Source organism: Haliotis cracherodii, unplaced genomic scaffold, assembly GCF_022045235.1.
Source record: "Haliotis cracherodii isolate W230 unplaced genomic scaffold, xgHalCrac1.p SCAF_6, whole genome shotgun sequence".
NCBI lineage: Eukaryota > Metazoa > Mollusca > Gastropoda > Lepetellida > Haliotidae > Haliotis > Haliotis cracherodii.
The window spans coordinates 29,096,644-29,114,791 of NW_027266319.1; the positions used below are offsets into that span (position 1 = coordinate 29,096,644).

Genomic DNA, 18,148 nt, shown 5'->3' on the forward strand with positions numbered 1-18,148 from the left:
CTTCTTGTTTTTGTGTAGTTATTCTTTGTTTACATTGGTTGTGCGGCTCCACGTGTTGTCATCGAAGCTCAACGGAGAGTAAATATATATTGTCATGCAGCTCACTGTCGCAGTTGTAGTAGCATATCTATATAAGTATGGAAAACAATATGTAAAGCGCCCCCAAATACTTGCATTAGTGCGTTCTGTACTGATTTCTGAAAAAGCGCGTTTGTTTACAAACAAGAGAAAAGTCCGGTCATGTTATATGCAAATTAGCCTGTGGCAGTGGTGTTATACTGAGTCACCACTGCGACGGAGTGTGGGACTGACGGAGCGCTGATCCTGGATGAGAAAGGAGAGGTGAAGGTCATGCCAAGCGGCCCGGATTTGTTGCGAATGATGTTTTTTGTTCTCATTGGCAACTCTTGAAAGAAATATGTAACATTTCATTCCTACTTTACAAAATTTAGATTCTAGTTGTGTATGAATAGATCCACATGTTGATGTTTTTTATATAGTATTTCCAAACTGAAGCGATGGAATTACACGTCGATGTTAATATGGTTACAGGCTGCATAGGCTCTGCGATTATGTGCAAGGCGTAGAGACGGAGCACAGCCGATAACAGACAACAACCCAAACGACGTATGTAAGGTACACTGTGAGTGGTGCTCTACTTGGCTTGACACGTTTTGCTTGTTTTTGGAAGGGCGACGATGCGACAACGCGACAATGACCGTTGTAGCATTCCATAGTCAAACCCCATTGCGAGGCTTCATCAGATTCAAAATATAACGGTTCTACGTACAGTGATGTAAACTTTAAACTTACCTACACCAGATAATGTAAGCGTATTTTGGTAACTTCGTTTTATTACTGTCAGGTTTGTTATTCAGACAAGCATGGTGCACTGCAGAGGGCGAGGTTTCGGTCTACCCGTGTGTGTGTTTTTCCTATCGGTGGCAGCAGGCGTATATCCAACCTGGGAGGACACTGAACGTGTAGATGAGGTGATCACAGACAACAACACAGGGCACGTGTACACGGCGGGGGAGAAGGGGATCCGTCATTGGTCTGAAAATCTCACTTTCATCGCCGGTGTTGGTTGGGGCGATGCTGAAGTTGGTGGGGGCGACTGTGTTGGTGATGCTGGAGGTAATGTGACAGCGATGGCGTTACAGCCTGGCTCCCCTCGACTTCTGGCCTGCTCCACAGCCTGTAGAGGTCTCTGTGCTGTGTACAATACGTCTAATATCACCCAGAGGTTGTGGATGAACAACGGAACTAACCACAGTTACATCAACACTCGTTCTGTTCTGGTGTTCCTTGACAATGTAACATTGCTAGTAGCATCATCAACCTCGGACCAGCCGACGCCCGTCGTCCCCGTGTTGTCGTACCGACATTTGTCTCTCCCAGACCAAGGCCAACCTAGTATGAACATCAGTGACCACAACGAGTCTGTCATTTCAAGAAAACCAGAAAGCAACTACGCCATACATTTCATTTCAGGCTTCACCAAGAACAATTTCACATATTTCCTTACAACCCAGAGAGAAACGTCAACCATGAACGTCACAACCCGACTCATTAGGTTTTGCACAAGTTATGAGTCTTTGTTCCCCCTCATGGACTTTCCCCTGGATTGTCGGACCAAGGACCTGACCTTATACAACATCGGACTAGACATGGCGGATACCGGAAGTTCAATCACTGTGAGTTTCGGAAAAAACACAGACCAATCCGACTTTCAGCAAGATCCCTCTCTTGGATCAGCGTTGTGCCAGTACACATTTGAGGATATCAGAAACGAAAGTTCTAATGTGCTGTGTAAGTTGAGTACAACTCCAAATGTGTCGTGGGCAGATGTCACCGGCGGGTGTAATGTTCAGGTAAGAGGGCGCATACCTATTTCTCCATGTTGATATACGGCGTTGTACACAAACACTGCTGTCAAACATATAAACTCCATAAAGGATAGACTATAACAACACATCCTTACTTGTACACAATACGTCCAGCCTGGGAAATCTTGATTAGACAGGTTGTATTTGATGACAAATTAATTGTAAAATGCTTGAGCTGATGCAGCCGAAATACTATTTTAAATCTAAATTTTATTTTATGTTTAATAAACGTAGAGTCCGATATAGACAGACATCTAGTGGGAGTCGTGATGTTAACACTGTCATGAGAGGAGTCGTGATGATAACACTGTCTTGTGGGAGTCGTTATGATAACGCTGTCATATAGGGAGTAGTGAGGATAACACTGTCATGAGGGAGTAGTGAGGATAACATTGTCATGGGGGAGTCGTTATGATAACACATTCATGAGGGAGTCGTGATGTTAATACTGTCATGAGAGGAGTCGTGATGATAACACTGTCACGAGGGAGTCGTTATGATAACACTGTCATATAGGTAGTGAGGATAACACTGCCATAAGGGAGTCGTGATGTTAACACTGTCATGAGAGGAGTCGTGATGATAACACTGTCATGAGGGAGTAGTGATGATAACACTGTCATGAGGGAGTCGTCATGATAAAACTGTCATACAGGGAGTAGTGAGGATAACACTGTCATAAGGGAGTCGTGATGATAACACTGTCATGAGGGAGTCGTGATGATAAAACTGTCATACAGGGAGTAGTGAGGATAACACTGTCATACAGGGAGTAGTGAGGATAACACTGTCATAAGGGAGTCGTGATGTTAATACTGTCATGAGAGGAGTCGTGATGATAACACTGTCATGAGGGAGTCGTGATGTTAATACTGTCATGAGAGGAGTCGTGATGATAACAGTCATCTGTCATGAGGGAGTAGTGAGGATAACACTGTCATGAGGGAGTCGTGATGATAACACTGTCATGAGGGAGTCGTTATGATAACACTGTCATATAGGGAGTAGTGAGGATAACACTGTCATAAGGGAGTCGTGATGTTAACACTGTCATGAGAGGAGTCGTGATGATAACACTGTCATGAGGGAGTAGTGAGGATAACACCGTCATGAGGGAGTAGTGATGTTAACACTGTCATGACAGGAGTCGTGATGATGACACTGTCATGAGGGAGTCGTTATGATAACATTGTCATAAGGGAGTCGTGGTGTTAACACTGTCATGAGAGGAGTAGTGATGATAACACTGTCACGAGGGAGTAGTGAGGATAACACTATCATGAGGGAGTGGTGATGATAACACTGTCATGAGGGAGTCGTTATGATAACATTGTCATAAGGGAATCGTGATGATAACACTTTCTTATAGAAAGTAGTGAGGATAACATTGTCATAAGGGAGTCGTGATGATAACACTGTCATATAGGGAGTAGTGAGAATAACATTGTCATGAGGGAGTCGTTATGATAACATTGTCATGTAGGGAGTTGTGATGATAACACTGTCATGAGGGAGTCGTGATGATAACACTGTCATGAGGGATTCGTTATGATAACATTGTCATGTAGGGAGTTGTGATGATAACACTGCCATAAGGGAGTCGTGATGATAACACTGTCACGAGGGAGTAGTGAGGATAACACTGTCATAAAAGGAGTCGTTATGATAACACTGTTATATAGGGAGTAGTGATGATAACACTGTCATAAGGGAGTCGTGATGTTAACACTGTCATGACAGGAGTCATGATGATAACATTGTCATGAGGGAGTAGTGAGGATAACACTATCATGAGGGAGTCCTGATGATAACACTGTCATGAGGGAGTCGTGATGATAACACTGTCATGAGGGAGTCGTGATGATAACACTGTCATGAGGGAGTCGTTATGATAACATTGTTATGTAGGGAGTTGTGATGATAACACTGCCATAAGGGAGTCGTGATGATAACACTGTCACGAGGGAGTAGTGAGGATAACACTGTCATAAAAGGAGTCGTTATGATAACACTGTCATATAGGGAGTAGTGATGATAACACTGTCATAAGGGAGTCGTGATGTTAACACTGTCATGACAGGAGTCATGATGATAACATTGTCATGAGGGAGTAGTGAGGATAACACTATCATGAGGGAGTCCTGATGATAACACTGTCATTAGGGAGTCGTTATGATAACATTGTCATAAGGGAGTCGTGATGTTAACACTGTCATGAGGGAGTAGTGATGAAAACACTGTCATGTAGGGAGTAGTGAGGATAACATTGTCATGAGGGAGTCGTGATGATAACACTGTCATATAGGGAGTAGAGAGGATAACATTGTCGTGAGGGAGTAGTGAGGATGACATTGTCATGAGGGAGTAGTGATGATAACACTGTCATGAGGGAGTAGTGAGGATAACACTATCATGAGGGAGTGGTGATGATAACACTGTCATGAGGGAGTCGTTATGATAACATTGTCATAAGGGAATGGTGATGATAACACTTTCTTATAGAAAGTAGTGAGGATAACATTGTCATAAGGGAGTCGTGATGATAACACTGTCATATAGGGAGTAGTGAGAATAACATTGTCATGAGGGAGTCGTTATGATAACATTGTCATGTAGGGAGTTGTGATGATAACACTGCCATAAGGGAGTCGTGATGATAACACTGTCACGAGGGAGTAGTGAGGATAACACTGTCATAAAAGGAGTCGTTATGATAACACTTTCATATAGGGAGTAGTGATGATAACACTGTCATAAGGGAGTCGTGATGTTAACACTGTCATGACAGGAGTCATGATGATAACATTGTCATGAGGGAGTAGTGAGGATAACACTATCATGAGGGAGTCCTGATGATAACACTGTCATTAGGGAGTCGTTATGATAACATTGTCATAAGGGAGTCGTGATGTTAACACTGTCATGAGGGAGTAGTGATGAAAACACTGTCATGTAGGGAGTAGTGAGGATAACATTGTCATGAGGGAGTCGTGATGATAACACTGTCATATAGGGAGTAGAGAGGATAACATTGTCGTGAGGGAGTAGTGAGGATAACATTGTCATGAGGGAGTAGTGACGATAACACTGTCATGAGGGAGTAGTGATGATAACACTGTCATGAGGGAGTAGTGAGGATAACACTTTCATGAGGGAGTCTTTATGATAACACTGCCATTTAAGGAGTTGTGATGATAACAGTGTCATATAGGTAGTAGTGAGGATAACACTGTCACGAGGGAGTCGTGAGGATAACACTGTCATAGGGGAGTCGTGATGTTAACACTGTCATGAGAGGAGTCGTGATGATAACACTGTCATGAGGGAGTAGTGATGATAACACTGTCATGAGGGAGTCGTGATGATAACACTGTCACGAGGGAGTCGTAATGATAACACTGTCGTGAGGGGAGTCGTGATGAAAACACTGTCATGAGAGGAGTCGTGATGATAACACTGTCTTGTTGGAGTCGTTATGATAACACTGTCATATAGGGAGCAGTGAGGATAATACTGTCATGAGGGAGTAGTGATGATAACATTGTCACGAGGGAGTCGTTATGATAACACTGTCATATAGGTAGTGAGGATAACACTGCCATAAGGGAGTCGTGATGTTAACACTGTCATGAGGGAGTAGTGAGGATAACACTGTCATGAGGGAGTAGTGAGGATAATACTGTCATGAGGGAGTAGTGAGGATAATACTGTCATGAGGGAGTAGTGAGGATAATACTGTCATGAGGGAGTCGTTATGATAACTTTGTCATATAGGGAGTAGTGAGGATAACACTGTCATATAGGGAGTAGTGATGTTAACACTGTCATGAGAGGAGTCGTGATGATAACACTGTCACGAGGGAGTAGTGATGATAATACTGTCATGAGTGAGTAGTGAGGATAACACTGTCATGAGGGAGTCGTTATGATAACTTTGTCATATAGGGAGTAGTGAGGATAACACTGTCATATAGGGAGTAGTGATGTTAACACTGTCATGAGAGGAGTCTTGTGGATAACACTGTCATGAGGGAGTAGTGATGATAACACTGTCATGAGGGAGTAGTGAGGATAACACTGTCATGAGGGAGTAGTGATGATAACACATTCATGAGGGAGTCCTTATGATAACACTGTCATGATGGAGTTCAGAAGATGTTTTAAGTGTCTATATAACATGTAACCATGACCAGTGTCATTGTCTGTCAACAGCGAACTGAAATGTTTAACTTACCACCTCCTTTTTGTCTATGTTTTAAGTGTCTCGAAAACACTTAACCATGACCAGTGTTATTGTTTAGCAACAGCTAACTGTAAAAACTGTTAAACTCATCATCTCTACTTTGACGATGTTTAAAGTGTCTTCATAACACGTAACCATGACCCGCAACCCATTCTTGCCGTAAAAGGCGACTATGCTTGTCGTAAGAGGCGACTAACGGGATTGGATGATCAGGCTCGCTGACTTGGTTGAAGCATGTCATCGATCCCAATTGCGTGGATCGATACTCATGATGTCAATCACTGGATTGTCTGGTCCAGACTCGATTATTTACAGACCGCCGTCATATAGCTGGAATATTGCTGAGTGCGGCGTAAAACAACAAACCAACCAACCAAATCAGTTTTTGTTGGATGTTGCTATGTGAAATAACAAGTTAACCCAGCAATCTATACGTAAATGAATTCAGTGTGAAACCAACAAATAACAAATGTATGGTATACAAGTAACAATTGTATGATAATCTTAACTAGGTTTACAATCAATTTTAATTTACTGCACAGCAATTACAATGGCAATACACAACGGAGAGGCGGTACAACATTCAATGACAGTACAATTACAACATGTACAATGGCAGTATAAAACGTAATACCAGTGGTAAAGATATTTACCTAGTAGCAACAGTGGTCAGGCTTCCAAAATAGGCTGAGGCAGGATATCAAGGGTGAAAACAAATGATCTTCACACATGTCCTGGCCCCTTAAGTTTGTTTCGAGAAATCAGGACCTGGTCTTGATGTAATGTGAGATGCGAGAGGCACAGTCTTGCCCACTATATATAATCTGAATACCCTCTGTTCTGTGACCATGCCGCAGTTTATGTATACCCCGCCCAGACACAGTATACTGACTCGGAGGCGTCAATGCCTTGTTTTAGCCCCTTAATGCCGAACGCCAGACAGGTAACAGCAAGTGCCATCTTTTAACGTCTTTTGGTATGACGCGGCCGGGGATCGAGCCCGAACCTTTCGCTCTCCGGTCGGACGCTCTATCACTAGACCACGGAGGCGTTCGAAGGGTCTGTCTCTGTACCATGCTGGATGAGTATAGCTGTTCCAGAACAAAGGCATCTAAATATAGTACCTTTCATATATGCATACATTAGTTGGTATTACATTCCTGACAACTAACCATTGTCAAAACACAATGCTACTTAATCTCGGCAGAAACAATGTAATACAATTACAATACTGTTTAACAACACAGTACCAGCTGATTACATTGCCATATATCAATATATCAATGTGACGGGTGCCACTGGTTGGGCATGATACGCCCTTCCTTTTACGAGGGCGGTCGGGTAGCCTAGTGGTCAAAGCGTATGGTCATAACGCCGAAGACCCAGGTTAGATTCCCGACATGGGTACAATGTATGAAGCCCATTGTTGGTGTCCCCCGCCGTGATATTGCTGGAATATTGCTAAAAGCGGCGTAAAATCATACTCACTCACACTCACCACTTCCTTTCACTATCACTATTTGATAGTATTTATGGTGTAGAATGGGGCACTCGGTTTTTTTCCCTTTTAGTGACGTCAATTTTTGCAGTATCACAAGAACGGAAATTCGTTGCACAATGAACCCAAAATGGAGATCGAACCCGGGTTGTTTACGAGTCGACACAATTCAGCACTACGCTATACATCCGCCAAGTTTTAAGCATAAGAGCAAACACTACATTCATGTATTCGAGAGAAGAAATGGTTTTGGACAAATGGACAAATCATTGCCAAACTTTGTTTAGATAGATAGTGTTTGTGGTGTCTTACAACGGATCTCCGACCTCTTATATATTATATAAAACATCATTAACACTGACATAAATACTGAACCAATAAAAGCTATATTTAGGAAGAGATCACCGTAAGTCTTGAACATTTGGTTATTGCAGGACCAACAGTGTATAGTGTGCCAGCGAACTCCATGTCAAGGAACATTCATGATAATAGACAACAAAAGACTATTTACTTATAAAGACTTCAATGCAGTCTACCGAAATAACACGATTGTAATTACAACAGTGCTCCCGAGTGAAGCCGGAACCGTCAACGTTGCTACTTCCGCTGGAGAAGTACTGCAACTTACGGTAAGTGATATCTTTGTTGATCTTCCAAGTGTGGTGTGGTGTGGTCTGTTGAAAGCGGTGCAGTGCGGTGCGGTGCGGTGCGGTGCGGTGCGGTGCGGTGCGGTGCGGTGTGGTATAGTGCAACTTACGGTAAGTGACATCTTTGTTGATCTTCCAAATGTGGTGTGGTGTGTTTGGGTGCAGTGCGGTGCGGTACGGTGCGGTACGATGCGGTGCGGTGCGGTGCGGTGCGGTGCGGTGCGGTGCGGTGCGGTGCGGTGCGGTGCGGTGCGGTGCGGTGCGGTGCGGTGCAGCTTACGGTAAGTGATATCTTCGTTGATCTTCTAACTGTATAGTGTAATATAATGTAGTTGTACTGATATCGCAAGGACTTCCTTGTTGATCTGTATGTAGTTGTATTGATGTCTGAAGAACTAAGTAAGTGACTTCCTTGTTAGTCTATATGTAGTGTTGATGTCTGTAGGAATAAGTTAGTGACTTCCTTATTGATCTGTATGTAGTATTGATGTCTGTAGGACTAAGTGACTTCCTTGTTGACCCGTATGAAGTATTGATGTCTGTAGGACTAAGTAAGTTACTTCCTTGTTGATCTATATGTAGTGTTGATGTCTGTAGAACTAAGTGACTTCCTTGTTGATCTGTATGTAGTAGAATTGATGGCTGAAGGACTAAGTAAGTGACTTCCTTGTTGATCTATATGCAGTGTTGATGTCTGTAGGACTAAGTAAGTGACTTCCTTATTGATCTGTATGTAGTAGTGTTGATGTCTGTAGGACTAAGTAAGTGACTTCCTTATTGATCTGTATGTAGTATTGATGTCTGTAGGACTAAGTAAGTGACTTCCTTGTTTACCTGTATGAAGTATTGATGTCTGTAGGACTAAGTAAGTGACTTCCTTGTTGATCTATATGTAGTATTGATGTCTGTAGGACTAAGTAAGTGACTTCCTTATTGATCTGTATGTAGTATTGATGTCTGTAGGACTAAGTAAGTGACTTCCTTGTTGACCTGTATGAAGTACTGATGTCCTTAGGACTAAGTAAGTGACTTCCTTGTTGATCTATATGTAGTGTTGATGTCTGTAGAACTAAGTGATTTCCTTGTTGATCTGTATGTAGTTGTATTGATGTATGTAGGACAAAGTAAGTGACTTCCTTGTTGATCGGTATGCAGTATTGATGTCTATAGGACTAAGTAAGTGACTTCCTTGTTGATCGGTATGCAGTATTGATGTCTATAGGACTTAGTAAGTGACTACCTTGTTGATCTGTATGTAGTTTTAGTGATGTATGTAGGATTAAGTAAGTGACTTCATTGTTAATCACGTGTTATGTAGAACATACCTTGCCCAGATCTCTACAATAACGTTCACCTTTCAATATATTTTAACCTTCTCACTATTACACTGTAGATAATTAACACTTGTTACTCAATTTGCTGTTACAGACCGTTGTTGATGGGAACCTCTTGTTAAGCAGCAACATAAGCGTTAGCAGTGACAGTTCCCTACCACGCCGTGTCGTCGTCCGAGACAGCAACGACTCCTTGCACCTCTTCACCATCAGCAGCAACACGGTGAGTTTTTTTCTCATCATACTTAACAATGTATGAACCTTTACACACACACAAACATCAGAGCATCAGAACTCAGAACGATAATGTGTACTAACAATAGGCTATTAAACAGTTTTTTAACGATGTGGAACACTGATTGTATAAGCTACCAACGTGCTTAATGAATGTGTACGTGCTGAATGAAGCGCAAGTATAGTACTTCTACAAACATCATTTTGGCACTTCAGCAAATATATAACATAAGTCTTACCAGTGAGATAATTATCAATAATCACAAAATGAATTTCTTACACAAATTTAGGCTATTCTGATTCTGAACATCATTTTTACATCATAAATGCGTGTTTTCCGAGGGCAGTCGGGTAGCCTAGTGGTTAAAGCGTACTGTCGTCACGCCGAAGACCATTGTTCGATTCCTGACATGGGTACAGTGTGTGAAGCCCATTTCTGGATATTGCTGGAATATAGCTAAACACTGCGTAAAAACAACAACAACAACAACAACAACCCAACACTTACTTTATGACGTCATTAATATAGTCTCTTCCGAAAACAAAACAGTTTTGCAGTTTTTCTCGCTCTGGTATAACGTCGGTGAAAGAAAAACATTTACATAAACAATATAGTATATTGGTATCTGTTCAATAAAACTGTTATGCCTTGCAAAAAACACTTGTTTGGTATTTGTATGACTTTGCGAAAAAAGTTGTATTCACGTATTTTGTGCATGCATCGAAGTATAACAGTTTCTAATTTTGTATGAAATGGTTCCGCTACGCTACGCAATATCATACACTATCTAACTGTTATACTTCGATGCATGCACAAAAATGAAAAACAATTCTTGAATCAATCGCTTGACACTGACACAGGACTAAAGCATAGCATCTCGCATCATCATGTCACTGCGTCAATGTTACATTAATCACAGCACTGCATCAATCATGTCACTGCGTCAATGTTACATTTATCACAGCACTGCATCAATCATGTCACTGTGTCAATGTTACATCAATCACAGCACTACATCAATCATGTCACTGCGTCAATGTTACATTCATCACAGCACTGCATCAATCATGTCACTGTGTCAATGTTACATCAATCACAGCACTGCATCAATCATGTCACTGTGTCAATGTTACATTAATCACAGCACTGCATCAATCATGTCACTGCGTCAGTGTTACATTAATCACAGCACTGCATCAATCATGTCACTGCGTCAATGTTACATTAATCACAGCACTGCATCAATCATGTCACTGCGTCAATGTTACATTAATCACAGCATTGCATCAATCATGTCACTGCGTCAATGTTACATTAATCACAGCACTGCATCAATCATGTCACTACGTCAATGTTACATTAATCACAGCACTGCATCAATCATGTCACTGCGTCAATGTTACATTAATCACAGCACTGCATCAATCATGTCACTGCGTCAGTGTTACATTAATCACAGCACTGCATCAATCATGTCACTGCGTCAGTGTTACATTAATCACAGCACTGCATCAATCATGTCACTGCGTCAGTGTTACATTAATCACAGCACTGCATCAATCATGTCACTGCGCCAATGTTACATTAATCACAGCACTGCATCAATCATGTGACTGTGTCAATGTTACATTAATCACAGCACTGCATCAATCATGTCACTGCGTCAGTGTTACATTAATCACAGCACTGCATCAATCATGTCACTGCGTCAGTTTTACATTAATCTCAGCACTGCATCAATCATGTCACTGCGTCAGTGTTACATTAATCACAGCACTGCATCAATCATGTCACTGCGTCATTGTTACATTAATCACAGCACTGCATCAATCATGTCACTGCGTCAATGTTACATTAATCACAGCACTGCATCAATCATGCAATATGATGTTGTGTCAGCCATACATCAAATCATAGTAACATTCTGAACCTCAAAGAAACGCAAATTTTAGTAACATGCCTGTGTCAATATATACAAAAATGTAGGTGATATTCAAAAATAAATGATGAATACAGGAATACAAAGATGTATGGACGATGGTAATGGACTTGGTGTAATATTACAGTCAGCAGAAAATATTGGCGGTGTATTGTAAACTTGCAAACAGCCAAGAAAGATGACAAGGGTGAGAAGTAACGTTTGAGATGACTTGATGTATAATGTGTAATGCCCCCACGATTGGTCAGTGGTCCGAATCACTGCTCTTGCAGCGGCTGACCCAGTTCGGCGGATACATCTCCCCATCATGTCCAAGACGTGTTCTATGGAGAAAGGTTCGGTAATCATGGCTGACCATTGCATTCCGGTGATGTGTTTCTGCTGGAGGTAGTCAGTTACGATAGGTGCACGGTAGGCACGAGCATTATCGTGAGGCAAAACGTGAACCAGCAATGCGCGCAAACGGAACCAGTACCGGGGTCAGTATGCGTCAATGTGATCCCGCCCCTTATCTTTAGAGACTTATTTCTAAATCTGTCGTGTTACCTTACGTTGACGTTCTCATGATGTCCGTTAGTTGTACCAGTTTGAAGCGTTCCGATTTGCCTTAGGTGTTCATCACGTTGTAGGCGACGCAATCCCATTATGATAACAAGTACTACATGAAAAGCGTAGAGAGTTTACGTGTTACATTACCAATGGCTAAGGACGATCTGACGTCCTTTCACTGAAATGACAAATTCAAGAATGACCTACGTATACTCGCGGAGGAATCATATGGTTCATGTACAAGCTTCCGGGTGTGTTGGGGTGTTCGGTTAATCATGCTATCGATAAAGTAAGGTCATAACATAGCGAAAGCGTGATTCTGGATGAAATGAATAGCGCCGGGATGCTTGCTACAGCCCAATCGAAAGCATCACTTCACACAAGAATTGACTGAATGGTTCAACTTGGACTATTGGGTATACTATAGACATCACTATTTCAATCCTGCAATCGATTTTGTCGGTATAGCAGTCATGGGTAGGGGGGGCAAGGGGGGCACAGTCGTCTAAGGCGCCGCGATTCGCTGTGCAGAGTTGCGTCCCTTGGGTATGCCAGAAACCTATGACAGTGTGTTTGAATCCCGGTTCGCCCCGATTATGTTTGTCAGCACCATATACCCTTACTCGTGGATTTCACCGAAGTGGTAAACGTCTGAGACCTGCATCTGCATCACTTCGGGCTTTACTCGCACATTAAGCTGACACGCCGCGATATAATTGTAATACTGTTAAAAGCGGCGTTCAACCCAACTCACTCACTCACTCAGCATGGATAGACAACATGGAGATGAGGCAATCGGACGTCTGCAGCCTGCTGGCCAGAGTGGACACTTGCCAATGCCCTCAACGTCAAAGCAACAACAATTTATCTGTTAGAACATTTCAACATCACCAACCGTGCCAACAATCAGCAACAAAGTTTGCAAAGTGCGCCTTGAGATGTTTTGAACCATCTGCCAAACAAGTTCCAAACTGAAGCTAAAAGCTATCACAGGCGCATGAGTGATGATGTTGATACAGACATTGCCAAGACTTTATGTCTGTGTAGACGTTTAGCGGTTGGGTCTTCTTCTTCTTGGACCATGAAATCAACCATCTCGGACCATTTCAGCAACTACCCCAACCACAACATCAATTGAGAAAGCATTCAAATCCTATCCAACAACCTCCATGATTTCACTAAAAAACTGGAAGAAGCAGTACAGATTGCTGCCGCAAGCCTTCTATCAGCAGAGATCAAGGCTATTTCATTCGATCTGCCTGCTATGAAATCATCAAACCATTCATCATCCCACCAAAGTAATTTCTACGGAGATCTACCTACAGATACATAAACGTACATATGGGTGGCAAAGAAGTCCCAGGCGCGAAAACACATCTTGGGATGACCTGGCCGGAACCTATGGCGTCATTAGAAGAAATATAAAGAATTCCTTTACTTCAAAGGTTACATGTTTTTTTTTAATCTGGTTGCGTCAATCAGTTTTTTTGTGAAGAAAAAACAAACACAAAAAGATGTATTTGTTGTTATATGTATTTTTCAGGGCATATATTTGATGATGTGAGAAACACTGTTAAAGGCATATATTTGCTGTTATAAGTATTTTTCAGGGCATATATTTGATGATGTGAGAAACACTTTTGAGGGCATATATTTGATGTTATATGTTTTTTTCAGCGCATATATATATGACGATGTGAGTAACATTGTTCAGGGCAAATTTTTGGTATCATGTCTTCAGGGCACATGTTTGTAGTTATATGTGTTTTTCAGGGTACATCTGTACTGCCGTATACAAGAGTGTTTATGTCACATTATAACTTTTTTATGGAACGCTAGTCAGGCACATGTTTGCTGTTCTATGTAACACTGTTCAGGGCGCATATTTTCTGTTCTATGTGACACTCTTCAGGACACATATTTGCTGTTCAATGTAACTGTTCAGGGCACATATTTGCTGTTCTATGTAAGACTGTTCAGGACACATATTTGCTGTTCTATGTAAGATTGTTCAGGGCATATATTTGCTGTTCTATGTAACTGTTCAGGGCATATATTTGCTGTTCTATGTAACTGTTCAGGGCACATGTTTGCTGTTCTATGTAACATTGTTCGGAACACATATTTTTTTTGCTGTTCTATGTACCACTGTTCAGGGCAAATATTTGCTGTTCTATGTAAAGGTTGAGGACACATACTTGCTGTTCTATGTAACACTGTTCAGGACACATATTTGCTGTTCTATGTAACACTGTTCAGGGCATCTATTTGCTGTTCTATGTAACTGTTCAGGACATATATTTGCTGTTCTATGTAACTGTTGAGGACACATATTTGCTGTTCTATGTAACTGTTCATCACACATATTTTCTGTTCTATGTAACACTGTTCAGGGCACATTTTTGCTGTTCTATGTAACACTGTTCAGGGTACATATTTGTTGTTCTATGTAACATTGTTCAGGGCATATATTTGCTGTTCTATATAACTGTTCAGGGTACATATTTGTTCTATGTAACTGTTCAGGGTAAATATTTGTTGTTCTATGTAACATTGTTCAGGGCACATATTTGCTGTTCTATGTAACTGTTCAGAGTACATATTTGTTGTTCTATGTAACATTGTTCAGGGGATATATTTGCTGTTCTATGTAACATTGTTCAGGGTACATATTTGCTGTTCTATGTAACACTGTTCAGGGCATCTATTAGCTGTTCTATGTAACTGTTCAGGGTACATATTTGCTGTTCTATGTAACACTCTTCAGGACACATATTTGCTGTTCTATGTAACTGTTCAGGGTACATATTTGTTGTTCTATGTAACATTGTTCAGGGGATATATTTGCTGTTCTATGTAACTGTTCAGGGTACATATTTGCTGTTCTATGTAACACTGTTCAGGGCATCTATTTGCTGTTCTTAAACTGTTCCCGGCACATGAAATTCGCATTCGCATAGGGCCCTGTAAATATCCGTCTTTTGTAATGAGGGTGATGTTAGATTTTACTGACTTTCCCGCTGGATATACCACAACCCAGCGGTATAGTGCTGTTTGAAGCAAGCATAGTCGCGTCTAGCTTCTCTGTAACACTATCCATCCACGTGTGGTGTACTTCATGACAGGATCTAAATTGGCAAATACATAAAGCAGGTGAAATCTTTGACATTAAATCCCCTGACAACAGGAATGGGTTCATTCATAGAGAGAAACTCGTTTCACAATTCTCAAAACATATTGTCCTTTGAAATGGAACCTTGAATTGTTCGACTCGGAAGGGATTTGTAAATAACTGTGTCCCTGTATTTCCAGGTGAAGGAGGTAGACATCTGTGAAGGCAGACGCTGCCAGGAATGTAGACGTATCAGCCGTTGTAGTTGGTGCAAGAAGTGTGTGTTCAGTGAGGCATGCGGAGGAAGCACGTGTAAAGTCCAGGTACTCAGATGGAGTTGAGTACGACCTGCATGTATTAACATCGAACACATATTAATCCGCCTACAAATAACTACACAATAAGTGTTACAATTCCCTAATGATAATGTACACCCCAGTCCGACTTCAGATATACACATTGTTATTAACATCGTGGACATATAAAACCGCATATAAATAATGACACACTACGTACAGTGCCTTATTACATGTGTACACCCCAGTCCCACTTCAGATATACACATTGTTTTATATATTATTAACATCGTGGACATATCAAACCGCATATAAATAATCACACACTACGTACAATCCCTTATTACATGTGTACACCCCAGTCCCATTTCAGATATACACATTGTTTTATATATTATTAACATCGTGGACATATCAAACCGCATATAAATAATCACACACTACGTACAATCCCTTATTACATGTGTACACCCCAGTCCCATTTCAGATATACACATTGTTTTATATATTATTAACATCGTGGACATATCAAACCGCATATAAATAATCACACACTACGTACAATCCCTTATTACATGTGTACACCAAAGTCCCATTTCAGATATACACATTGTTTTATATATTATTAACATCGTGGACATATAAAACCGCATATAAATAATTACACACTACGTACAATCCCTTATTACATGTGTACACCCCAGTCCCATTTCAGATATACACATTGTTTTATATATTATTAACATCGTGGACATATAAAACCGCATATAAATAATTACACACTACGTACAATCTCTTATTATATGTGTACACCCCAGTCCCACTTCAGATATACACTTTGTTTTATCAGAGCCGGAGATTAAATAGAAACAAGCGTCATAATTCACTGCACAAAGTGAATACATTAAACTATGAATGGGTGACGACACTAACACATATAAGGAACACTACCTGCCTTGAACATCGGACACGTAAACGCCAGCTAGCGCCACACATATTTGTTTTACTACAGAACTGGTATCCAAAGAAAGGGCCGGAGTCTGGGGGAACAGTCATCACGTTTGAGGGATGTGGACTCAATGAGACAGAAAATCAAGTAGCAGTAGCAAGGAAAAAATGTGAACTGAAGGACAGGAGGTAAATCAGCTTCAGTGGACTACATTATTACTCAGATGGAGATGCGTGCAAGATCAGTAACGATTAATTATCATTTAACGATGCTTTTAACAGTATTCCAGTTATATCGCGGAGTGTCAGCGTAATGTGGGCGGAAAGCCCGAAGTGATGCAGTTCTCAAACGTTTACCACTTCGGTGAAACCCACGAGCACGGGTATGGTGCTGAAAAACCTAGAAACATAATCGGGGGTGAACCGGGACACAATCATAGGTTTCTGGCGTGCCCAAGGGCCGCAACTCTACACAGCGAATCGCGGCACCTTAAACAACTGGGCCCCCCTTGTGATTGAAGCCATGTGGGGTTAGTGTGGGGTTCGGAAGCATCGATGACTAAGTCATCTAAACTATGCTATTCGTGTCCGCGTTATCATTGCAGTTTGACCAGGGAACGGTGCACACTGGTGATCAAGACAAAACAAGTTAATGACAATGTCCCGAAGAAAGATGTGAAGGTTTCGTTTCCTGGCTGCTCACTTGGCAATTTTACAATCACGCCAGACCCAGTCATTACAGATGTATCCCCGACAACATCCATACAGAGGTATGCGCTGTTTATACATATTTCATGTTTAACGACGCCACAGTATTTAGATAGACAATGTACTTGCTATTTGAAATTAAGAATTCGGTATTCCGTAATATGAAGTTGCGTTGAAAAGGGATGCATCCAGTTTTTTAAATACGCGTTGTCAAAATTGGTAGTTATTTAATCAGTTTCATATGTACAGTCGCCCAGTATATTACACAGTCTGCGTAGAAATAGAACAATGGCATGGAACTCGGTTGTTGGTGATGTATAAGATATATCAGCAGCATCGATACTCATGTATTCAGATATATATACTGACGGAACTGTGCTTGAAACGAAGTGGTGTAAATTTGACCATACCTTGTGACTGGTGACAGAGAAGCACTCCCTGAAAGGATGTGACCACCAGTTGCGCTGATACAGGCGAGGCAGTGGCGGTGCATTGAAGGCACCAGATGATTGAATACAACCAGGGGAATGTTTTCCCAAATGTCAACCAAAGAGTGGCCCTACTGAGCTAGCGTTCCCGGCCGGTTCTGGTCCAGACGTAGGCGTCGTTCCATCTAATCCCAGATATGTTCTATGGTCTGGAGAAACAGCAAATTGAATGTTACGCTGCCTCAAAAGTCTGTTTCAACACATGCAACATGTGGGCGGATATTATCCTGCTGCAACGTGGCATTACATCCCTGTATTTGCA

At 41.4% G+C, this 18,148-nt stretch overlaps 1 protein-coding gene across 1 annotated transcript in view; it reads left to right on the forward strand.

Moving 5' to 3' along the window:
* Positions 1-884: 884 nt before the first annotated feature.
* LOC139446352 (hepatocyte growth factor receptor-like) overlaps positions 885-18,148 on the forward strand; it is a 39,948-nt gene continuing 22,684 nt past the window's right edge. Inside the window, exons 1-6 of the mRNA XM_071227691.1 lie at positions 885-1,874; positions 8,065-8,259; positions 9,706-9,834; positions 15,647-15,769; positions 16,755-16,879; positions 17,296-17,460. Of these exons, the coding sequence (XP_071083792.1) occupies positions 885-1,874; positions 8,065-8,259; positions 9,706-9,834; positions 15,647-15,769; positions 16,755-16,879; positions 17,296-17,460 (1,727 nt within the window). The remainder of the gene's footprint in view (positions 1,875-8,064; positions 8,260-9,705; positions 9,835-15,646; positions 15,770-16,754; positions 16,880-17,295; positions 17,461-18,148) is intronic.